The sequence below is a fragment of the Scyliorhinus canicula genome, chromosome 6 (assembly GCF_902713615.1).
Source record: "Scyliorhinus canicula chromosome 6, sScyCan1.1, whole genome shotgun sequence".
NCBI classification, from domain to species: domain Eukaryota; kingdom Metazoa; phylum Chordata; class Chondrichthyes; order Carcharhiniformes; family Scyliorhinidae; genus Scyliorhinus; species Scyliorhinus canicula.
In genome coordinates this window covers 59,230,632-59,256,199 of record NC_052151.1, presented here as the reverse complement: position 1 = coordinate 59,256,199, position 25,568 = coordinate 59,230,632, and the positions used below count along the sequence as shown (strand labels likewise).

General features: G+C 48.9%; 1 protein-coding gene across 1 annotated transcript in view; it reads right to left on the bottom strand.

Annotated features, from left to right (window-relative positions):
* Positions 1-8,630: 8,630 nt before the first annotated feature.
* Positions 8,631-25,568, bottom strand: part of cfap206 (cilia and flagella associated protein 206) — a 61,316-nt gene continuing 44,378 nt past the window's right edge. Inside the window, 3 exon segments of the mRNA XM_038801017.1 lie at positions 8,631-8,974; positions 10,865-10,996; positions 18,335-18,528. Coding sequence (XP_038656945.1) covers positions 8,741-8,974; positions 10,865-10,996; positions 18,335-18,528 — 560 coding nt within the window. The 3' untranslated portion in view covers positions 8,631-8,740.

Below are 25,568 nucleotides of genomic sequence, written 5' to 3'. Positions count from 1 at the left end.
TACCCTGAAGTTTTGAGCTAAAGGGATCGGAACTGTGCCTGAGGATCATAGGATTTACAGTGCAGAAGGAAGCCATTTGGCCCATCGAGTCTGCACCTTGGAAAGAGCATCTTACTTCAGCCCACACCTCCACCCTATCCCCATAACACTTTCCGTGTGGAGCTTGCACAGTCTCCCCATGTTTGCACATTCTCATGGATTGGCCATGCAAAATTGCCCCTTAATTGGAAAAAAGTAATTGGGTACTCTAAATTTAATTTTTAAAATACATTTGGTGAGCTGCAGGTGAAGGTGAACACGGGAATGTAGAATATGGAAACCTGGGTCAAAGAAGGACAGATATTCCTGGATACAAGGGGCCAGATTTTCATAACGGAGCCAGGAATCGGGGGCATGGGTTTTGATTGGGTAGAGGCAGGAACAGACTTGTGATGTGCCTGCCACCTCCTGCATTGGCACTTGAACTGACTGAGGAGCAATCGCGGCACAGACACAATAAAAATCCCACCTTTACCACCATCTTTGTGCCACAGAGGACCAATTGTTCATTGTGCAACTGACAAGTATCCATGGAAGTGCTGGCTGAACTTCGTAGTTTAAGTATTAATTTTAATTGTTGATGTCCCTGTTATAGTTGGCTCAGCTTGAAGGAACCCTCAGTTAACCCCAAGCCCATTGCAAGCTCCCCTGAGTTCTTGCTCAGACTGCTGTCCCAATCTGTCTCTGCTCTTCCCTGCAAGTGGCTGCACACTGCCATGTGCAACTGCAGCAGGTCCCAGCACGGCTCTGCAATTTAGCACAGCAACCCAGATCAGGAGCTGCTCTCCACAGTCAGTCCTCAGCTCTATTGCCCCCGACAGTAACCCCTCCCAAACTCGACAGAGGAGGTGAACCACTGACCAATCCCCTGGCTACTCCTAACCTTCCATCATCCCAATGCAATTGTGCCTCCCAAGGAGCTCCAGCCCCCTCGAACGTTACTACACAGTACCAACCCTGGTCACACTGGCATTCACACAGTAAGTGAGGCCGCCAAACTTACACATGATAAACCCACTACTGCTACTCACAACACACCAGCCCCACACTGCACTCCCTCTATGGAAAGTATATACTTTCTTAAAGAAACAGACCAAAACTGCACACGATACTCTAGATGTGGTTTCACCAAGGCCCTGTACAGCTGCAGTTAACCATTCTTGTTCCTGAACTCAAATCCTCTTGCAATGAAGGCCCAAAATACTATGTTGTTAGGTGAATTGGATATTCTGAATTATAATCATGACAAGCTCATGATGCATCTCAGAAACGATGAGCACATGTACTGACCCATGTACTTCATGTACTCCAATGCCAGAATGTTGCAGCAGTCAGGAGAACATGGGTCTGTCAGCTCCATGATTCAGTGACCAGGACCTCAATCTGCTTGTGCAGACAATGACTGGAGGGACAATCCTCTCTCTGGAGGGCCACAAGATGCCCCTGACTCTCAACAAGAAGGCATGTGCTAGTGTGGCACTGCAAATTGCAGTGCTAGTGTGTGCCATGGGGGAGCACTACCAATCACAGGTGCAGTGCTGGGAAAGGTTTCATGACCTGCTGTAAAAGGTTGGGGGGGGGGGGGCTGAGGGCTGACAGCTGGAGGGCCTTTGTGTTTTTAATTTATTTTAATTGGTCCCAGGGCACCAAGATGGGCCTTTTAAACACCCCACCTCAGCACCCGGCAGCCCCTGTTGCTATTTCCAAATATGTCCTAAATTGGCTGGCCCAACTTCACCTCGCCCCGACAATGACGATCCCGTCTGTGGTGATCACAAGTTAACTAGATGCAATACAACTGAGCAAACACTAGAGGGGGCACGGGAGAGCCATATAAATAGACGGGGACAGGAAGTGAGGACACTGCACAGAGGGCAGAACTTGGAGCAACACAGATGCACCCACACCAGCTAGGAACACTGAAGGTAACCTTAGGAAACAGCTCTGAAGAGAGAACGAACTCACAATAAAGCATCTTCTCCACATTTGAGACTACGAGCTTTATTAAGACACGAGTAACAACACATGGTACCCAGGAGTGGCTTCAGACGCTTACTACAGGACAACTCAGTGGCAGATACAGAAAGCTCAAAATGGCATGGAAATCTCCTACTGGACATTTGACTTGGGAAGACATCGCTAATTCGAGGATGTGGCTTGGATACCCAGAGCAGCTAGACCTGACTGGCAATGTAAGAGGTGTCTGGAAAAGGTTTAAACAAATGTTTGATTTGGATCTCGTAGCTAATGAGGTACAAGAAGCCTCCGACAACATTAAAATAGCAATTCTCACCGCAGGGCCTGTAAATAGGAAAGTGTATAATGGATTTAAATACTCAAAAGATGAAGACAGAAACAGCTTACAAACGTTACTAAACAAATTTGAAGAGTACTGTGAGAAATTTGAACAGCAAGACATGCTCAGAGTCCAAACTGCACAGAGACTGAGTGATGCAAAACTTTAAAAATCACGAAAAGAACAAGAAATCGCGAATGAAAAGTACAGATCAAAAAGAAGAAATAACACGAATTTCTCACAAAGCCAAAACGCTGAAACCCAGTCCAAATCGGGAAGAGAAGGTAACTTACAACTTTTAGAAATCCAGTCCAGATGGGACAGAAAAATCGCTGAAATCCGCGAAAAAATGGCGTCGGAGCACATTTTGCAGTCTCCGGTAAGCAAAGAACTACAAATTGCATCTGCGCATGCGCCGGAACCGGAAGCCGCGCATGCGCAGTTTTAAAAATATCGCGGTGCCGATCGTTATGCGCATGCGCAAGCCGCGCATGCGCAGTCAAAAAAAGTTTTGGTTGCGGATCGTAATGCGCATGCGCACGCCGCGCATGTGCAATGGAAACAAAACCGCACAGGGAAGGAAGGCCGATTTGCGCATGCGCAATGCATTCCTGCGCGTGCCGTCATGACGTCTGAGCATCCCGACCACGCCCACTTAAAAGGGAAATGCCCGAAAATTGCAAACAAGACACTTAAAGTGGTAAACACAAATTTTCTTGCCTCAGAACACAGAAAAACGCCTGAACTTAAACCAACAGTTAAAAACAACTTGCACAACACCCTGAAAAAAGCAGTCTGCACCACCCAAAGTGAAGAGAACAAAAAGAATTCCGAAACAACAAAAGATGATTTGTTTTTCGAAGATTACCTCTCAGACATGGCTGAGTCAGTCGGATATGCTTATCACAGCATCAGCGACACGGTCGCAAAGCACAACACGAACCAACTCGTGGTAGATGAATCCAACCAAGATGATTTGGTTTTCAAAGAACACTACTCAGACATGGCTGAGTCAGTCGGATATGCTTATCACAGTATCAGCGACACGGTCGCAAAGTTCAACACGAATCAACTCGTGGTAGAAGAATCCAACCAGGATGATTTGGTTTTCGAAGAATACTACTCAGACACAGCTGAGTCAGTCGGATATGCTTATCACAGCATCAGCGACACGGTCGCAAAGTTCAACACGAATCAACTCGTGGTAGAAGAAGCCAACGAAGATGAAATGGGTTTCAAAGAATACTACTCAGACATGGAGGAGTTATTTGGACATGCTGATCACAGCATCAGCGACACCGTTGCAAAGCTCAACACGACTCTACTCATGGTAGATGAATCCAACACCATGATGCCATGGCAGCTCGTCGATACATTGGATGACAGCAATACCCTAGACGACGACAACGCCACACAGAGAGCACAGGAAGACTCCACAGAGCGAGCGATGACAGGCTCCACAGTGCGAGTGATGAAAGACTCCAAAAGGGATGCAAGCAAACACTCCCTGGCGAACACCATGCATGAACAAGACCATGCAGGTAAACCCGCTGTATCTGAGCAACCGCAAGCAGACTATGAAAGTCTACCAAGCTCACAGGAACAGGAAGAAGACAACGTACATCTAACCACTGACACCATGCATGCACAAGACCATGAAGGTCAACCTGCCGTATCTGAGCAACCACAAGCAGACTATGAAAGTCTAACAAGCTCACATGAACAAGAAGAAGACAATGCACCTCTACCCACTGCATGCGAAGACAGTGACAAGGTGATCACACTCGACGTACAGGATCACAGCGAGACTGACAGTTCTCAGCTTGTCTGTACCGAAGCACAGAGCGAAAACAGTAACAAGGTGATCGCACTCGACGTACAGGATCACAGCGAGACTGACAGTTCTCAGCTTGTCTGTACAGAAGCACAGAGTCGGGCCACCCAACAGTCCAGAGAGACGATGCCGAAAGAAAACATGCAGATTTTGACTCCAGAAGAGGAGCACCTGGAGTCCAGAGAGACAACGCCGAAAGAAACCATGCAGATTCTGACTCCAGAAGAGGAGCACCTGGAGTCCAGAGAGACCAAGCCAAAAGAAAACATGCAGATTTTGACTCCAGAAGAGGAGCACCTGGAGTCCAGAGAGACAACGCCGAAAGAAACCATGCAGATTCTGACTCCAGAAGAGGAGCACCTGGAGTCCAGAGAGACCAAGCCAAAAGAAACCATGCAGATTTTGACTCCAGAAGAGGAGCACCTGGAGTCCAGTGAGACAACATCAACAGAAATCATGAAGATTTCAACTCCAGAAGCGGAGCACCAAGAGTCCGGAGACACCACGTCAACTGAAATCATGCAGATTTGGACTCCAGAAGAGGAGCGCCAGAAGTCCACAGACACCACGTCAATTGTAATCATGGAGGTTTTGACTCCAGAAGAGGAGCGCCAAGAATCCAGAGACACCGCGTCAAATGAAATCGAGAAGAATTTGACTCCGGAAGAGGAGCACCAAGAAAGCAAAGATGAGGAATCCAATTCTCCACAAATGATTGATGTCACCTGCACCGATGCAACATCAGATCATTTGCACCACTCTCGAGACGAAATGCTCAATGACTCAAATTATCCACTCAGGACACGAATAGAGTATAACAAGAAAAACAAAAGTCAAAAGAAGCACAGCAGAAACGGGACAAACAACAGCAAGAACAAAAGCAACATGAAGCGCGACAAGACAAACAACAAAGTCAGGCACAAAGATAGCGACAACGACAGAGACAGAAACAACAAGAACGGCAACGAAAACAACAAAGTCAGGAACAAAGATAGCGACAACACCAAAGACAGAAACGACAAAAACAGCAACACGAACGGCAACGAAAACAACAAAGTCAGGAACAACGACAGTGCCAACACCAAAGACAGAAACGACAAAAACAGCAACAAGTACGGCAACGAAAACAACAAAAAACAGGAACGACAGAAACAACAGCAATGAAACAACGACTTGTACGCAATGGTACTACTCGGCACATGAAGGACAATGCCACAGCACACTGCAAAACGATGACAAGACTACAAACATGTCATGGGATGACAACAAATCGCACAAACTCACGTCTGCTCCAGAACGAGCAAGCACACCAGCATCCAAGGCGGATGAGACAATAAATCAATACCACAAGCACAGAAAAAAGTCCATGCCAGTCAACATCAGTGAGGTGACCATGCAAACACCTCGGGATGATGCATTGGGTACTTAAAATAACAAGGAACACCAACAACATTCACAGCGGACTTGCAATATCAATATCACCACGTCATCAACAACAAAAAGAAAAAAAGCTCTGAACAAATTCATCAAGTTTGGACTCATAAATGTTTTTATTAAGATTGGACCTATAACTACATTGGCTTTGTAAAATATGCAATAGCACCATCACCTGTATAGATACGCATATCATAAGTAACTGTTTTCTATAATTTTCTTTCACGATGTACAGCAAATATGTAAAGAGAAAAAGGGGGATGCGGTGATCGTAGATTGACTAGATACAAAACAACTGAGCAAACACCAGAGGGAGAGCTATAAATACACCGGGACAGGATGTACAATTTTCTTTAACGATGTACAGAAAATATGTAAAGAGAAAAAGGGGGATGTGGTGATCACAAGTTAACTAGATGCAATACAACTGAGCAAACACTAGAGGGGGCACGGGAGAGCCATATAAATAGACGGGGACAGGAAGTGAGGACACTGCACAGAGGGCAGAACTTGGAGCAACACAGATGCACCCACACCAGCTAGGAACACTGAAGGTAACCTTAGGAAACAGCTCTGAAGAGAGAACGAACTCACAATAAAGCATCTTCTCCACATTTGAGACTACGAGCTTTATTAAGACACGAGTAACAACACACCGTCTTTGCAGGGACTTTCTCCCGAGATGGGCAGGATAACCTCGGAATTCTTCCAACCCCCAGTACCCACCTTGAGGATGAAAATTAAGGCTATAAACTCTGGCATAGACTGGTTGGGCTGAATTACCTATTTTTTTAAATTTAGAGTACCCAATTAATTTTTCCAATTAAGGGTCAATTTAGAGTGTTCAATCCACCTACCCTGCACATCTTTAGGTTGTGGGGGCGAAACCCACGCAAACACGGGGAGAATGTGCAAACTCCACATGGACAGTGACCCAGAGCCGGGATCAAACCTGCTAACCCACTGTGCCACCGTGCTGCCCCTGATTTACCTATTTTTCAATGCCTGAATGCTGTTTATCGTATTGTAAAAGGTCGGGCGGCACAGTGTTTCAGTGGTTAGCACTGCAGCTTACGGCGCTGCAGACCCGGGTTCGATCCCGGCCCCCGGCCACTGTCTGTGTGGAGTTTGCACATTCTCCCCGTGTCTGCATGGATTTCACCCCCTGTAGTCATCTGGGATGGTCACTTACAAAGTAAACATGGATACTTGCAAAGATTCAAGAGAAATATGGCCAATACAGGATTCAGGCAAACTCAGAGCCTAAATGTATATTTGCTAACAGAGAACCAGACAGTATCGAAACCCTAAGCCGATTTGCATTCTAATGGCCCATTTCCCCAGGACAAAGGACTGGTACTCGGGTATCAGATACAATTCCAGACACATCGGCGCCACTCCCTTCACCCAGGACGCCCAAACAGCCAAGCTCAATGACCGCTCAGGACACTCCCAGCCATTAAGGTACCCTTTATTGGCACAAATCGAAGGCAGTAATCAAAGCCTGTTGAATTATTGGGTCCAAAGCTAAGGACCCGCCCAAAAGAGCGCAAAACCCCAAAGGATAAAGAGAGATGCTGCCACGTGTTCGATCTATTTTAGCCCTGGCACACCAGCACTCTTCGGCCCAGCCTATACCTGAAGCCAACTGCAGCACCACAACCAGAAACAAGCTAAAGATCAACGATCGCTACCAGGCAGATGTGCCCAGCAGAACCAAAGTTACTTTTCCAGATCCAGCCACTGTAGATCCGAACAAAGGATTGTTCCTCTGCCAAAGCCGGGTGCCTGAAAGTTAAGTACAGGTTGTTGTAGTGTTAGGTGTAATTGAGCTTGTAGTGTTTTTATGTTGCATGTGTGAATTAATCTTGTGTGTAAATAAACCATTATTGAATTTGAACTAACTGACTGGTTGTTGGGTCTTTGATCAATATCCAGTTGAACCTTGTGGTGGTATCATCTGATACCTGACGACTCTGAAAAGCAATATCACTCAATATTAAAAGGGGCAATCTTATTGGCGTCTCTGGCGCAAATTGGCAACACCCCACAACCCAAAGATAGAACATAGAACATAGAACAGTACAGCACAGAACAGGCCCTTCAGCCCTCGATGTTGTGCCGAGCAATGATCACCCTACTCAAACCCACGTATCCACCCTATACCCGTAACCCAACAAACCCCCCCTAACCTTACTTTTTTAGGACACTACGGGCAATTTAGCATGGCCAATCCACCTAACCCGCACATCTTTGGACTGTGAGAGGAAACCGGAGCACCCGGAGGAAACCCACGCACACACGGGGAGGACGTGCAGACTCCGCACCGACAGTGACCCAGCCGGGAACCGAACCTGGGACCCTGGAGCTGTGAAGCATTTATGCTAACCACCATGCTACCGTGCTGCCCACTTTGGGGTTTCTTTGGGGCTGGTGAGCTGCATTTCATTTATTCCGATAATGCAAATTTTAAAGTGGTGCCTGGGCCTCTTCCTTCTGGAATGCAAGTCCAACGTGTCAATTATTGTACAAAAGGCACTACTTTAGGCTCCAGTGGTTCTTTTTTTAATATAAATTTAGAGTACCCAATTAATTTTTTCCAATTAAGGCGCAATTTAGCATGGCCAATCCACCTATTCTGCACATCTTTGGGTTGTGGGGGCGAATACGTAAAAGCGGGGAGAATGTGCAAACTCCACACGGACAGTGACCCAGAGCCGGGATCGAACCTGGGGCCTCGGCGCTGTGAGGCAGCAGTGCTAACCACTGCACCACCGTGCTGCCCTAGGCTCCAGTAATTCTAAAGGTGCTCAAGTGGCTTTGCTGTATGCTTGAATTTATTCCATCCAGGCTGTGGTTGATATCTCCAACATCAACTAGTTTAATCAGTTTTATTGAAAACATCAAATTTGTGCTCATGTGTGTAATGATATCATCCTAAAATGTCTGCAGAACAATAAGAAATAACATAGGATTATAGCTGCTAAAGGTATCACCTCCAACCATTGCATTTTTCTAAAAAAAAGATTGTGGAAACATCATCATAGTTTAATACTAAATTTGACAGTTATAGCCAGGATAAAAATGTAGTTTGATTGATTCATCAAGCTTAATTTTTACAGAAGGGAGGTTCGGTTTTATGTTTCATCTATTGATCTTGTTAAGTTGTATTTGATCATGTGTGTACGTTCTGCAATCTTTCCTCCACGCAAGCCAGCATAGTAGACTTGTGGTTTGGGCACATTGCTGGAGTTATCTCGTTTTGTTTGTATTGACTTGTTCTTTGGTAGGTAGACTTGGGAGGTGTTGTCTCTTCTCATATGGCTCAGGTTTGTCTGCATATAGTGTGTGACTTTCTGCCGCAGGTTTGCCTGGAGAAATTGGAGAATATAAAATGCCATTATTCTGTAGCCTAAAGACATTTAGTGCCAGTCAATTTTTGTTCATGGTATTTCATGTGGAGACAACACTTGTCTCCCGACTATGTCAATTCTTGCTGATTCCAATGATGCTTATCTATTGAGTTCGGGTAAATATCAAATGAACATAAAATTGAGCCAATCAGTTGTAAGTAATTTAACTATGTCTGGTTGTATTAATGTGTGTCACTGCTCCTGGTAAGCCAGAAGGCAAATTGTTTTATAACAGTCGGGCGGTTACAAAACATAGAATGACAGAATCATAGAATAAACAATGCAGGAGGCCATTCAGCCCATTGAGTCTGCACCGGCCCTTGGAAAGAGCACCCTACTCAAGCTCACACCTCCACCCTATCCCCGTAACTGAGTAACCTCACCTAACAGTTTTGGACATTAATGGCAAATTCGGATAGCCAAACCAACTAACCTGCACATCTTTGGATTGTGGGAGGAAACCGGAGCACTGGGAGGAAATCCACACTGTCACCCGAGGCCGGAATGACAGGATCGATGTTGTAGTTAGTAACATGGACATTTACACATGGTACACACCACAGGTAAAACTTTAATACACTGGACATATTTATGGCTCTCCCATGGTGTTGCACCAGACAAGTGATTATGCTATTTTATAAAGACAGGAGTGTTTCAGTATATAATGCGCAATCTATAATCACAATCTATGCTAGGGCGTCACGGTAGCACAGTGGTTAGCACTGTTGCTTCACAGCTCCAGGGTCCCAGGTTCGATTCCGGCACCGGAGTAATGTTGCCAATTAATAATGATGCCCTTTAGAGTCGCCAGGTATCAAATCATGCCACCACAAGGCCACATTGGTCGCGATCAAAGGACCACACAACCAGTTAGTCAGTTCAAGTTCAAAGGTGGTTTATTTACACACAAGGATTACTACGACATGCAACACAAAACACTACAAGTTAAACTACACCTAACAACTGCAATAACCTTTACTTAACTTCAGGGCAACCGGCTCTATACAGGTGGATAAGGCCTTTGTCAGGATCTCGACAGGCTTTGATCACTGCCTTCGATTTTGACCAATAATGGGGCGGGTGCCTTGATGGCTGGGCATGTCCTTAGCGGTCATTGACCTTGGCTGTTTGGGGAGTGGCACCGGTTAGTCTGCATCTGTATTGGTTACCCGAGTACAGTTCTTTTGTTCTCGGGAAATGGGCCATTAGAATGCAAACGAGCGGGGGTTTCGATCGCATCTAGCTATCTGTATTGCAAATACACACACAAACTCTGAGTCTGTCTGTCTGTGCGGAGTCTGCATGTTCTCCCCGTGTCTGCGTGGGTTTTCTCCAGGTGCTCCAGTTTCCTCTCACAAGTCCCGAAAGACTTGCTTGGTAGGTGGATTGGCTATGCTAAATTGCCACGGGGATGGGGTGGAGGTGTGGGCTTAGTTAGGGTGCTCTTTCCAAGGGCCGGTGCAGACCCGATGGGCCGAATGGCCTCTTTCTGCACTGTAAATTCTATGATTCTATATTCTGGTAAGGCCACAAAATCACATTGCTAATAAGCAAAATAGTATCAAATCTATGATGAATTTAACCGTGATTTGGATCAGGGAACTGACAGTGGAAAACATTGTCAGTTTCAGGTTGCAGCTGAGGAGCATTCACAATTTGAAGATTGTGTTGCACCTGTAACAAAGTGACATGTGATTGCAATGTAGCGTGTCACTGTGTACTCTATAATGAGTGTACCTTTTTATAAAACAAATAGATATCAATGGTGTTAACTGATAGTAGCTTTGGTTGGTGAGTTTAACTGAGATATTTTTGCAAATGGAATTTTAAAATAAAAGACATGCCTACCATTTTAATTGCTTTCCTTCTCAACTCCCACTCATTCCATTCATATGATTTAACAATGTTTGGCTCCAGGATGTGCGTGTCAGTTTGGGTGCAGCTGTCACGTTTTACGATGGGTTTCATGCATCTGGCGGACTGGAATTTAGAAAGCAAAGAAAATAAAGGCGAAAAAGACAAGATCCCAACTGCAGAATGATGACAAATTGAAGAAAAGCGACTTATTCTGCAATGCCCGAATTATAAAGTAGATTATTTATTTATTTATTTAAAATTTAGAGTACCCAATCATTTTTTTTCCAATTAAGGGGCAATTTAGAGTGGCCAATCACCTAACTTGCACATCTTTGGATTGTGGGGGTGAAACCCACGCAGACACGGGGAGACTGTGCAAACTCCAGTGACCCAGGGTCGGGATTCGAACCTGCTCCTCAGCGCCGCAGTTCCAGTGCTAACCACTGCGCCACATGGCACCCTGAGATTACTTATTTGGACCTCAACAACCGCGCCTCCCCCAAATATTCGTTTAAGGAAAATATAAATATATTTTTTTTTAAATAATTTTTATTGGAATTTTTTACAGAAAATATAAAAATATAACAACAAGTATAGCAAAAAGCAGTAATATGCAACTAACAGCCCCATAACACCCACAATTCCCCCCATACCGTAACATCACATGTATCAGACTCCCCCTACCCCCCCCAAACAAGAGAACTTAACCATAAATTAAAATTAGATAAATCAAATTTAAATAAAATAAGCCAACATAATCAACGCCCCCCCCCCCCCCCCCCCCCCCCCAGGTTGCTGCTGCTACTGTCCCAGTACCCTATCGTTGAGCCAGAAAGTCGAGGAAAGGTTGCCACCGTTTAAAGAACCCTTGCACCGATCCTCTCAGGGCGAATTTAACCTTCTCAAGCTTAATGAAGCCCGCCATGTCATTGATCCAGGTCTCCATGGAAAATATAAATATGATATGAAATCAAATATGTTGGAATTTCACTCTTGGTTTGAAGAAAGATGCTTGAGTGCTCTTCAATGGCCATGGGTGATTGTGAATAATGAGCTTCGATCGACTGTTGTTCACAATCAAGCCCAAGCAGTTGTCCAAGCATGCGCACCTTCCGCCATGGCCACTAGATAGGAATAAGAAGTGGTAACACAAGATTTTTTTCTTCCCTGGTCTGGGAGAATGAGCTCAACTATAGCGCCCTTCTTGTCAGTGTAAAACTTTGTTTAAAATTACAGTCGTTTTTTTAGAAGCATAACATTCATATTGCGGTAACAATGAGTTTGCTCTGGCATTTTAGTCCAGGCGCTGAAATTTTCTAGAGCTACTTGTGGTAAAAGATTCCAAATCTTACACGTGGAATTTTATGAAATAAGTGTTTGTTTGTGTTCGGGATGTTGTACCCCAATTTCCTCTGGGGCGGAAAGAGCTCCACAAAGTCTTAATTGACAGCAAGAAAGAATTCAATCAGGTTTATCACAAAGGATTGTTTATAGTATTAGCAAAGTGCAGAAAAGTGTAGAACAGACGTAACAGACATAGGGAATGATGTGTTAGGCAGGCTGGGTCGATGTGAACTGCACTTGATGCAGTGTAGCGAGAGACAGGCTTCCAACACTTGATGAGATGCAACACGATTTTATTTAACATCTAAACTATTATACATGTTCAACTGTGGGTTGACACTATGCTGACTTGAATGGAGACCTGATATTAGCCTGACCATACTTGCTAGCTACCACATGGTGTTTGCACTGGCTAGCTCACGAGCTCTGACTGTCTCAGAGGCTGGGTCCAGAGAGAGCGGGAAACCTGGTACCCTCTGGCTTTATAGTGGTCGTGTCCTGTCTGGTGACTGGCTGCTGAGTTCTGTGTGCTCACTGGTCATCCTGTGTGTCAATCACTGCCTGTCTGCACTCCATTATATACATAGATGTATATTATGACAGGGAACATAGGAACAGGAGACAGCAGTTCAGCCCATCCAGTCTACTATGCCATTTAATACCATCGTAGCTGACCAGACATTTTAAAGTCTTACATCCACTATCCCCATAACCCTTTACATTGTTAATCAGAAATCTATTGATCTCTGCTTTAAGCATACACAGTGAGCGTGATCTGACGGCCACACTGGGCCCTAATGGCCAGTAGATCTTAGGTTAAGCCTCCCGTGGTCTTCCAGAAGGCACAATGCCTCGCGACATCTACCCAAATCCTGCAAGGCATCTGGATCAGGAATCTACCCACAATGGGTGGGACCAAGTCACGCACGTGTAAGTAGGCCTTAAACCTATTTACCCCAGGGAGGCTGCAGCTCAGTGCCGTTCAATACTGATCCACACAAACATGGACCAGGTGGAATGGCACCTGGGAGGGGGTTCCCAGGTCATCGGAGGCCCCTCGGTGTCCAGAGATAGTGCAGGGTGGCCCCATGGCCTTCCCCCTAGAATTTGGGAACCTTGGCATTGCCAGGTTTGCACCTTGGCACTGCCAAGCTGCCCAGATGGCACTGCCAGGTCAGCAGGAGCACTGCCAATGTGGCAGTGCAAGGTAGTCCGGATGCCAGGCTGGCACGGGTGTGGTAGTATGACTAGGGAGATCATATGACCTTAGAATCATTGGTCCAGGCAAGTCATGTGCCTCTCTGCCAATTGGCTGTGGCTAGTCATGTGACTCCCCGCCAATTGGCTGAGAGGATGGTAGCTCTGCCTACAAGGCGGGGTATAAAAGCTCGTACCATGTGGCAGTCAGCCTTTCCTTGTACGACCACTGCCGGGCTCACATCTAGCCTATTAAAGCCTAATATTTGGATCCTCTCTACGACTCGTGTCAGATTGATGGTACATCGACGGGTTAGGCCCCAAGTGGGGCCATGCCCATGAAAGGCGGGTGGGGGTTGTAGGGCGGGTATGAAGTGTCCTCTGGGAGGTTGGGGTTGACGGGTGAGGTCCTGGTAGGGGGTTCCTGAAGATGGGAAACCCCATGACCCTTAGGGAGTATGGAGTCATGCCCATGTGTGTGGAGGGTGATATTGCCCATGGCTGGTGGGTGTGGGGGACCCATAAGTTCACTTAGAGATAGGGGCGCTCTTTCAAAATGGCGGCCTGATCTCAGAGTTCAGCTCACCAGTGATTAAAAAATTATAAGGGCAGGATTTACCAGCTGTTCACATCAGCAGAAAATTCTGGTTCCACACTAGTGATGGGTTTCCCGGTGATGACAGGGTGCTGTCAACGGGAAACCCCATTGACAACGGCGGGGCCGGTAGATCACGCTGGTTGGCCGCCTCCCATACTGAAAAACATGCGGAGGGTGGTCAGTGAATCCTGCGCTTTGAAACTTTTCTGTTAAATTGCAGCCAATGACTGAGCTTCCACAATACTCTGGTAGAGAATGCCAAAGATTTACGACCCTCTGTGTGATGAAACTTCTCCTCATCTCGGTCTTTAGCGGTATCCACCTTTTATTGTGCCCAGGGCCGGTGCTAGGAATTGCGGGCCCAATTAGAATAGCGATGGCGGGGCCCCTACTCTACAAAAGTAAAAATTTATGTATGTTTATATTTCGTGTAGTATGCTCGTCTTTAACCAAAAAAAAAATTAAATGCTTGATATACTAAAATTTTGAAACTTACTTACCCGGGCGGAAGGATTTGGTGGCGCAAGGCTGAAGGATTTGTCGATGGTAATGCGGTGCGTTCCCCAAAAGTAAAAACTACCCTATAGTTCCTCTTAGAATACAGAAAAGGCTTCAAACGGTAACTCTGTCGCCGCTGGCGCGGGGCCCCTTTAAGGTGCGGGGCCCAATTTGATGAAATTGGTCAAATAGGCTTAAAACCGGCCCTGATTGTGCCCCCTGGTTCTAGACTCCCCAGCCATAGGAAATATATCACCTGCATCTATCCTGTCTGTTCCTTTAATTATTTTGCAGGTTTCAATGTGATCACTCCTCATTCTTCAAAATTCTAAGAAATTAGAGGCCCAGTTTGCCCAATCTCTCTTCATAAAACAGTCCTGTCACCCCCGGAACAAGTCTGGTGAACTTTTGGTGCACTCCCTCTGTAGCAATAATACATTTTCTTAGGTAAGCGACAAAATCTGCAGACAGTGCTCCCGGTACAGTCTAATCAAGCTCCTATACAGTTGAAGCACCTCACCACTCCTGTACTCAAACCCGTTTGTGATAAAGATTAACATTCCACCAGCCTTTCTAATAGCTTGCTGCACCTGCATGCTAGCCTTCAGTGACTCGTGGATAAGGAAACCCAGATCGTTTTGTACATCTACCCTTTCTAATTAAAAATAAATAAATTTAGAGTACCCAATTATTTTTTTCCAATTAAAAGGCAATTTAGCCTGGCCAATCCACCTACTCTGTACATCTTGGGTTGTGGGCGTGAGGACCAGCAGACATGGGGGGAATGTGCAAGCTCCACAGGGACAGTGACCCGGGGCTGGGATCAAACCCGGGTCCTCGGCGCCGTGAGGCAGCAGTCCTAACCACTGTGCCACCATGCTGCCCTACACTTTCTAATTCCTTACCATTTAAGAAATCCTCTGCACATCTGTTCCTTCTACCAAAATGGATCACCTCACATTTTTCCACATTATTCCATGCGAACACTGCATTTAAAAAAAATAAATTTAGAATGCCCAATTAATTTTTTCCAATTAAGGGGCAATTTATCATGGCCAATCCACCTCTCCTGCATAATTTTGGGTTGTGGGGGCGAAACCCCCACAACCATGGGGGGAATGTGCAAATTCCACACGGTCAGTGATCCAGAGCCGAGATCGAACCTGGGACCTCGGCGCCATGAGACAACAGTGCTAACCACTGTGCCACAGCGCTGCCCTGGAACACTGCATTTTTAATGATAACTAAGGTTGCCCACTATCCATGCCCTTAGTCAGCTCTGAAGCAGCGGCAACTGCACTCAAAATTTTTATCTGGGCACAAATAAGCAGCCTCGTCGCGCCTGACATGGTGTCGGGGTGAGGCCATTGAATCTCTCACGATTCAACAAAATCACAAGAGACGTCATAATCTGAATCTTTCCCTTACTGGGCCTTATCCAGATCAGCATATTTAAATGAGCCATTAGGGAAATATGGGCCCAGGAGACCTGGCCAGGGTGTTGTTTAGTACCAGTTTCCACAAACGTGGACCAGTCGTAATGGTACTTGAAGAGGAATCTCCCAGACCATGAGAAACCCCTGGGTGGTCGGGGACAGGGCAAGGTGGCATCCTGGCATTGCAAACCACTTGGTGCCAGTTTGGCACGGCCAGGATCTGGTGAGGGGGGGAGGGGGGGGGGGGGGGGGGGGCGGGGTGCAGCTTATCACGTGGAGTGATGTTCCAGGGGCCTCCCGGAGGTTGGGGAGGGGGAGGAAATGGGGAAAGACATCAAGACATCAGGGCAGACTTCCAAAATGGTGCCATGATCTGCATCTGCAAGGAGCCTTTCCTGCTGGGCTCATCAGCAGGACATGACTCAAATGCAGCCTCAGCGGAGAGGAAGTTCTCAAGGCCAAAAAAAACAAAGTGCTATTGAATAGCTGGGTGTTTCCCGGCACTGTAGCCTCCAACAGACACCTGGCTAAACGCGCCCAAAACCAGACATTAAATCGAGCCCTGTTTCGCTCTCCACAGATGCTGCCAGACTTGCTGAGTTTATCCAACGTTTTCCGCTTTTATTTGTGAGAATACAGATCTAGCAACCTCAGATACTTTATTTTTGCCCAGAGATGTACATAAAAGTGAAATTAATTATCTAGTTTGTTTTCTTAATTAAAAAATATCTTTCCACTATTCTGTTTCCTGTGTTACATTTGTAGTATAGTCACAGTTTTACTTCATGAACTTGAGACATAACAATGCCTTGAAAGACGGTGTGTGACTGCAAGTCTTTCTGTGGAGGGGCAGCACGGTGGCTCAGTGGTTAGCGCTGCTGCTTCACGGCGCCGAGGTCCCAGGTTCGATCCCGGCTCTGCGTCACTGCTCGTGTGGAGTTTTCACATTCTCCCTGTGTTTGCGTGGGTTTTGCCCCCACAACCCAAAAAGATGTGCAGGATAGGTGGATTGGCTACGCTAAATTGCCCCTTAATTGGAAAAAATTAATTGGGTACAATAAATTTTTTTTTTTTTTTAATTTTTAAGTCTTCTTGTGGAGATGGAATGTTACAGAGTGAGGACATTTTTAGATAACGGGTGAGGAACTTATTTCAATATGTTTTAAGACCCAGAATGACATGGCTGATTTTTCAAATTTCACGGACTTCCAAAACCAAGGTCTCATGACTGACAAAAGGAGAAAACTGAAAAAACAGAAAATCGTAGTCTTCTCTCTGTTTTTCACTGTTTCTAGTACTTCACATTTCGTACACTCGCCTTTTCTTCGCCAACTCTACTTCTTTCCAATTCTGTCACTTATTGCCTCTATATTGTGTGTAGCACATCTCAATTATTCCATTTTCCTACTTTGGGGATACAATCATCATCAGTACTTTGTTCCAAAACATAAATGTTTGAAGGTAAGAGAAAAGTGGGGAAGGAGTCAAAATAAACGTTTAGCTCCCTCAAAAATCTGCTTTATTAACTACTAGAATCTCGGCAGTAAGGGGAGGTGGTGGCATAATGCTATCGTCACTTGATCAGTAATCTAGAGACCCATAGCAATGCAGCACGGTGGCACAGTGGTTCACACTGCTGCCTCACAGCACCAGGTACCCAGGTTCAGTTCTGGCCTTGGATGACTGTGTGGAGTTTGTACTTTCTCCCCGTTTCTGTTTGGGTTGTCTCCGGGTCCTCCAGTTTCCTCCCATAGTCCAAAAATGTGCAGATTAGGTGGATTGGCCGTGCTAAATTGTCCCTCAGTGTCCAAATGTTTGGATGGGAATAGGGTGGGGGACGTGGGCCTAGGTACGGTACTCTTTCAGTGGGTCGGTGCAGACTTGATGGGCCGAATGGCCTCCTTTTGCACTGTCAGGATTCTATGATGAATGTTCTGGGGACAAAGTTCCCACCACTGCAGGTGGCGAAATTTGAATTCAATAAAAATCTGGAATTAAAAGTCTTGTGATGACCATTAAACCATTGTTGTCGTAAAAACACATCTGGTTCACTAATGTCCTTTAGGGAAGGAAATCTGCCATCCTTACCTGGTCTGGTCTACATGTGACTCTAGATCCATGGCAATGTGGTTAACTCTTAACTGCCCCCACCCCCCCCCCAGAGCAATTAGGGAAGGGCAATAAATGCTGGCACAGCCTGTGATGCCCACATCCCATGAACAAATTAAGTATATTTTTGGGTGATTTGCTCATTATTCTTGTGCTGAATGTTGCAATCGGACGGTTAGTTTCTGTTTCTTGGACCTGCGATCCTACTGCACAAAGGCATGCAAACAATGTGGTTTGTTGTCACTTTTCCTTAAGAATTATCATCTAAAGTTGCCATACCTGTGAGTAGGGAGTGATTGTGGAAAACTGCTGGTGGAGCTCCAAGAGCTGAATGAGTTCTGCGGAGTGCTGAGCATGCTCAGCTGCCATAGCAATGTAACAATCAAGCTTTTGAGAAAAACAACTGGCAGCCTCCTTTGAGGAGAATATGTAAAACTTTTCCTCATATTTAAGAATTCCGATATTTGGATTTCCTGAAAAAGAACAGATTATTTTGTGACATTCTTGTAAAGTTTTTTTTATATCCACTTACTCTGCTGCTTACGTAACATGATGATATCAGTTTTTGTGTTAATTTTTTTTTAGTCTACAATGACCCTCTGTGTTTACAGCTGAAATTACTAAAAGTTATTTTTGAGTGCCAAAATAGAGCAAGTAAGGAGAGACTGTTTCCAATGGTTGATGGGTCACCTTCAGAAAATAGGTGCAGGAGTAGGCCATTCGGCCCTTCGAGCCTGCACCACCATTCAACGGGGGCTGATTTAGCACAGTAGGCTAAATCGCTGGCTTGTAATGCAGAACACAGCCAGCAGCGCGGGTTCAATTCCCGTACCAGCCTCCTCGAACAGGCGCCAGAATGTGGCAACTAGGGGCTTTTCACAGTAACTTCATTGAAGCCTAGTTGTGACAATAAGTGATTATTATTAATATGATCATGGGCGGGATTCTCCGACCCCACGCAGGGTCGGAGAATCGGCCGGCAGCGGCGTTATTCCCGCTCCCGCAGGGTTTTTAAATCTCTGACCGGCCAAAAACCGGCGCTGTGCAAATCCCACCGGCAGCCTCTGAAAACAGCTGGCACCGGCGGGATTTCATTATATTTTTAGATTCCACAAATCTCCGGCCCGGATGGGCCGAAGTCCCGCCGACGTGGCCACGGGTCACGTCGGCGAAAATCACAGTTGCTTTAAAACGGCGTCAACCATTGATGATGGTTGACGCCGTTCAGTGTCGGGGGGTGGGTTGCGGCATGGGGGGGGGGGGGGGGATGGGTTGCGGCATGGGGGGGGCGGGTTGCGGCATCGGGGGGGGTGGGTTGCAGCATCGGGGGGGGGTGGGTTGCGGCATCGGGGGGCGGGTTGCGGCATCGGGGGGGGTGGGTTGCGGCATCGGGGGGGGTGGGTTGCGGCATCGGGGGGTGGGTTGCGGCATCGGGGGGGTGGGTTTGCGGCATCGGGGGGGGTGGGTTGCGGCATCCGGGGGGTTGCGGCATCGGGGGGGGGGCATCGGGGGGGGTTGCGGCATCGGGGGGGGTGGGTTGCGGCATCCGGGGGGGTTGCGGCATCGGGGGGGGGGGGGGCATGGGGGGGCATCGGGGGGGGGGGGGGGTTGCGGCATCGGGGGGTGGGTTGCGGCATCGGGGGGGTGTGTTGCGGCATCGGGGGGTGGGTTGCGGCATCGGGGGGGCATCGGGGGGGGTTGCGGCATCGGGGGGGGGGTTTGGGGGCAGCGGCGTGCAGAGAGGGGGGCTACGGATGCCCTGGGCCAACACACCGTCGCCCCCCCCCCTCTGTATGCCGCTGCCCCCTACCCCAACCACCCCCCCCTCACCACCCCTACCTCCCTCCAACGCCCCACCACCCCTACCCCCCTCCCCACCACCCCTACCCCCCTCCACGCCGCCCCCCCATCTCTCGCAACGCCGCAACCCCCCCCCTTAACGCCGGTCCCCCCCCCCCCAACGCCGGGTCCCCCCCCCCCCCCTCAACGCCGGGTCCCCCCCCCCCCCTCAACGCCGGGTCCCCCCCCCCCTCAACGCCGGGTCCCCCCCCCCTCAACGCCGGTACCCACACCCCGTCCCCCTCCCTCTGAAGGCCGGTACCCACCCCCCCTCTCTCCTCCTCCCCCCCTTCCTTCCTCCTCCCCCCCTCCTTCCTCCTCCCCCCTTCCTTCCTCCTCCCCGCCTTCCTTCCTCCGTCCCCCCCCCTTCCTTCCTCCCCCCTTCCTTCCTCCGCCCCCCCCCTTCCTTCCTCCCCCCCGTTAGTGGGGGGGGGGGTGCGGCGTTAGTGGGGGGTGGGGGGTGGGGGGTGCGGCGTTGGAGGGGGGTAGGGGTGGTGAGGGGGGGTTGGGGTAGGGGCAGCGGCGTGCAGAGGAGGGGGGCGACGGATGCCCGGGGCCAACGCACCGTCGCCCCCCCTCTGCACGCAGCTGCCCCTACCCCAACCCCCTCCCCTCACCACCCCTACCCCCTTCACCACCCCTACCCCCCCTCCAATGCCGCACCCCCCCCCCCCACTAACGGAGGAAGGAAGGGGGGGAGGAGGAAGGAAGGGGGGGAGGAGGAAGGAAGGGGGGAGGAGGAAGGAAGGAGGGGGGGGGAGGAGGAAGGAGGGAGGGGAGGAGGAAGGAAGGGGGGGGAGGAGGAGAGAGGGGGGTGTGTGGGTACCGGCCTTCAGAGGGAGGGGGACGGGGTGTGGGTACCGGCGTTGAGGGGGGGGACCCATGTTGAGAGGGGGGGTTGCGGCGATGAGGGGGGGGTTGCGGCGTTGAGGGTGGGGGGGTTGCAGCGTTGCGAGAGATGGGGGGCGGCGTTGGAGGGGGGTAGGGGTGGTGGGGAGGGAGGTAGGGGTGGTGGGGAGGGAGGTAGGGGTGGTGGGGAGGGAGGGAGGTAGGGTTGGTGGGGAGGGAGGTAGGGGTGGTGAGGGGGGGTGGTTGGGGGTAGGGGGCAGCGGCGTTCAGAGGGGGGGGGCGACGGTGCATTGGCCCCGGGCATCCGTCGCCCCCCCCTCTCTGCACGCCGCTGCCCCCAACCCCCCCCCATGCCGCAACCCCCCCCCATGCCGCAACCCCCCCCCCATGCCGCAACCCCCCCCATGCCGCAACCCCCCCCATGCCGCAACCCCCCCATGCCGCAACCCCCCCCCGATGCCGCAAACTCAACCCGCCCCCGATGCAGCAAGCCCCCCCGATGCCGCAACCCCCCCCCGATTCCGCAACCCCCCCCCCGATGCCGCGCAACCCCCCCCCCGATGCCGCAACCCCCCCCCGATGCCGCACCCCCCCCCACGATGCCGCAACCACCCCCGATGCCGCAACCCCCCCCCCCCCCCCCAAATGCCGGAACCCACCCCCCCCCCCAAATGCCGGAACCCACCCCCCCCCAAATGCCGGAACCCACACCCCCCCCCCAAATGCCGGGAACGGAGAATAGCGGCCTAAAAGAAGGCCCCGACGCCAGAGTCATGTACACCGATTTTTCTCGCCGGAAATCGGCGTTACGACGGTCTGCGGAGAATCCCGCCCCATAGCTGATCGTACCAAATTCAGTATTCCACTCCCGCTTTCTCGCCATACCCCTTGATTCCTTTAGCCGCACGGGCTACATCCAGCTCCCTCTTGAGTATATCCAATGAACTGGCATCAACAGCTTTCTGTGGTAGACTTCCACAAGTTCACAACTCTCTGAATAACCAGAGTGGCACAACGTTAAGGTGATTGACAAAATAATTAAAGGCGATATGAGGGAAAATTTTATTTTATGCAATGAGTGGTTAGGATTTGGAATACTCTAGCTGATAGGTTGGTGGAAACAATAGTAGCTTTAAAAGGGAAATTGAATGGATATTTGAAAGCAAAAATGTAATAAGAATTGGTGGAGGGGGGGATTTGGCGGGGGGGGGGGCAGAGTAACAGGATTCTATACAAATGCTAAATCAAGGGAACAAATAATAGACAAACTCAACATCAGGGAGTTAAATTAAATATACATTATATGTCACAGATTCACAAGCTTCTGAAAAAATCAGCAAGAACAACCACAGTTAATTGAAAATGAAATGAATGAAAATCGCTTATTGTCACGTGTAGGCTTCAATGAAGTTACTGTGAAAAGCCCCTAGTCGCCACATTCCGGCGCCTGTCCGGGGAGGCTGATACGGGAATCGAACCGTGCTGCTGTCTGCTTGGTCTGCTTTAAAAGCCAGCGATTTAGCCTTGTGAGCTAAACCAATAACCAAAGCATTTAAAAATTGAAGGACATGGGATCACACTCCACAGTTGGTTAGTTTCATTTTGTTTGAAATCAGCTTATATGACAAGGGACAATGGTTATCACTACCCAAAATACAGATATTTTTCATTGAACAATAATAAGACGAGGGGAAATTCTTAATAAAATTTTAACATGTATTTTTTTGGTGTCCACAAAACAGTTCTCAGCCAATGACAATGTCACTGGGTGATATCAAGTGGAGGTCAGACACATCCAAAAAGGAGACAAGAAAATCATCTCCGACTCCTTTCACATAGCCATTAACATTTACAAAGTGACATCAACAAAGACTTTGACCTCTAAGCTGGGAATAGTGTGTCCTATGTTCCTATTTACTGGATAAACGATGCTGCTGTAACTGCTGATCTGTGAACTCTCACTTTTCCATGCAGAAACAGAACTTTCTTTAATGTTGAACTTCTCAAAATATTTATGATTAGGACTTCAGGCAGCTGTTGAAAATAGCCGAGATAAATTTTGAACAATATCACCTTAAATAGAGTTGACCTGCAGTAACCTTGGAATTGGCGTAATATTAGAATCAAAAAATGATATACGGTTAAATATCACTCGATTAACATAGACATTCAGTACATTTAGCCCATCATAGAATCATGGAACAGTGACAGCACAGAAGGAGGCCATTCAGCCCATCTTGTCTATGCCAGCCCGAGGACACCTAGGTGCCCTTTCTAATCCCACCTTCCTGCAGCCGGTCCATAGCCCTGTATCTTACAGCACTCAAGGTGCAGATCCAGGTAGTTTTGCAAAAAATAAAAAAGAGTTTAGGGTCTCTGCCTCCACCACCAACGTGGGCAGCAAATTCCAGACTCCCACTACCCTCTGCGTAACAAAGTTCTTCCTCGTGTCCCCTCTACACCTTCTGTCACTTATCTTGAATTTATGTGCCCTAATTCTAGAATTCTCCCCCAGGGAAATAATTTTATCCTGTCCACTATGTCTCCTCCTCTCCTAATTTAAGTCACCCCTGACCCTACTTTGTTCCACGAAAAATAACCCCAACCTAGACAGTCTCTTCTTGTGCCCTGGCAACAGTCTTGTAAACCTCCTCTGCACTCTCTCCAGAGCAATTACATCCTTCCTGTAATGTGGCGACGAGAACTGCGCACAAACTCCAGTTGCGGCCTCACCAGTGTTTTATACAATTCCAACATTAAGGGCCGGAAAGATTACTCTGGAAAGATTACTAAGTGTGATAGTAAGCAGGAAATGCTGCGAGCTTCCCGGCGCAACACTATTCAACATTAATTGGTCCACTTAACGAGGCCCCATGGGCTTCTCACCGCAAATGAAGGCTCACCGGTCAATTCGGTGGCACCGCGCTCGCCAGCCCCCGCTAACAAGGTCGAGCAGCACTTACTCAGCCAACCCAAGTCAGCTCACAACAATGGTGCCGAGAAGACCGGCCCCAAGATTCGGGGATACAGACCTGTGCAACTCCTAGATGCAGTGGAGGCCAGGAGAGATGTCCTGTTCCCCCAAGGGTCCTGGATGGTGAGCCACAGGGCACTCTTTGCTACCTGGGACGAGGTGGCGGCGATTGTAAGCTCCGGGAGTGTGACCAGGAGAACTGGCCTCCAATGCCAATGACCTGGAGGTGGCAGCACAAGTGAGTGGACACCAAAGGTCCCCGCCCCTGAAACTTTCCACCCTCATGCGAGCCTCCAATCCACCGTGGGCAGCACGGTAGCATTGTGGATAGCCCAATTGCTTCACAGCTCCAGGGTCCCAGGTTCGATTCCGGCTTGGGTCACTGTCTGTGCGGAGTCTGCACAACCTCCCCGTGTGTGCGTGGGTTTCCTCCGGGTGCTCCGGTTTCCTCCCACAGTCCAAAGATGTTCAGGTTAGGTGGACTGGCCATGCTAAATTGCCCATAGTGTCCAGAATTGCTCGTAGTGTTGGGTGGGGGTTACTGGGTTATGGGGATAGGGTGGAGGCGTGGACCTTGGGTGGGGTGCTCTTTCCAAGAGCCGGTGCAGACTCGATGGGCCGAATGGCCTCGTTCTGCACTGTAAATTCTATGTCTAACTCTCCATGCAGCCCTAACCCTCTCTTCACCTCCCCCTTTTCCTTAACCCTCCTGCCTCACATGTGTGGCTAACAATGCACTGTGTCTTCTCAGGAAAAGCTCTCCCACAACCATGTGGTGTGGGCCAGACCCGTGGAGGCGTGCCGCACATAAAAATCCTCACTTCCTTCAAGGAGCAAGCCCTAGAGGTGGATATTGGGAGAAGCCACAGAACTGAGGAACCACTGGGACCCACCAGAAGGACCTGTCAAAAGTGAGTTGTTATTGCGTTATTGATCCATCCCTCCCACTGACCACATGTCCATTCTCTCACTGGTCCTCCTGCCGATGGCGCCAGCCCATCTCGGGGGGGCCTCCTCTCCGGCCTCCCAGGAGAGCAACTCAGAGGGAATCTCCAAGGAAGACACGATCGAGGCATCACAGCTGTCATCTCCACCCTCCACCAGCGCAGATACACGCATCTCCGTGGGAAATGTTAGTAGACAGGTTTAAGGAGCACAATCTGGTGAGCACCGCACAGCTGCTGATGCACATCAGGTGGTGGCAGGAACCCCCAGGCGAGACAGCAGTTGGAGGTCTGCTGGATCCTAGGACCCAGCTGGGTCCCAGCCTGATGCTGAGCCTGTGGAACAGGGTTACCCGGGAGCTGATGTAGACGTTAGGGTGCAGTCAGGATGTCAGCAACATTCCAGCAGATCCATAGTCAATTGGAGGAGTCCCAGAGGCTCCAGTCGCTGGAGATGTTGCAGTAAGGCATTGCACCGAGGCAACACTGCTAGGGTGGCGACCGCAGTGGAGAGCCTGGTGCACGACGTCAACACCATTAGTGGAGGTGTCCAAGGCGTCACGCCGTCGGTGATGGCCATGGCTGAGGGTCTCGGCAGAATGTCCGACTCCCTGGGGGATGTCACCCAGTACCAGGCTGACCTTGATGAGGTTCTGTGGGACATGTCCCGCTCTCAGATGGGAATAGCAAAGACGCTGGGGAGCATGTCCTAATCACAGAGGAGCATCTCTGAGGCCATAGTCACCATGGTGCAGGCATCGGCAGAGCCAGATGGTGCAGAGGTAGGGGGGCTGAACCAGCTGGCAGAGTTCTCTTTTCGCCCTCTACCGCTGTTCACCAGTCTTGTTTCGCTAGAGCGAGAGCGTAACGAGGCTGGAGAAATGCGCCCTATATCCTTTCTTTTATA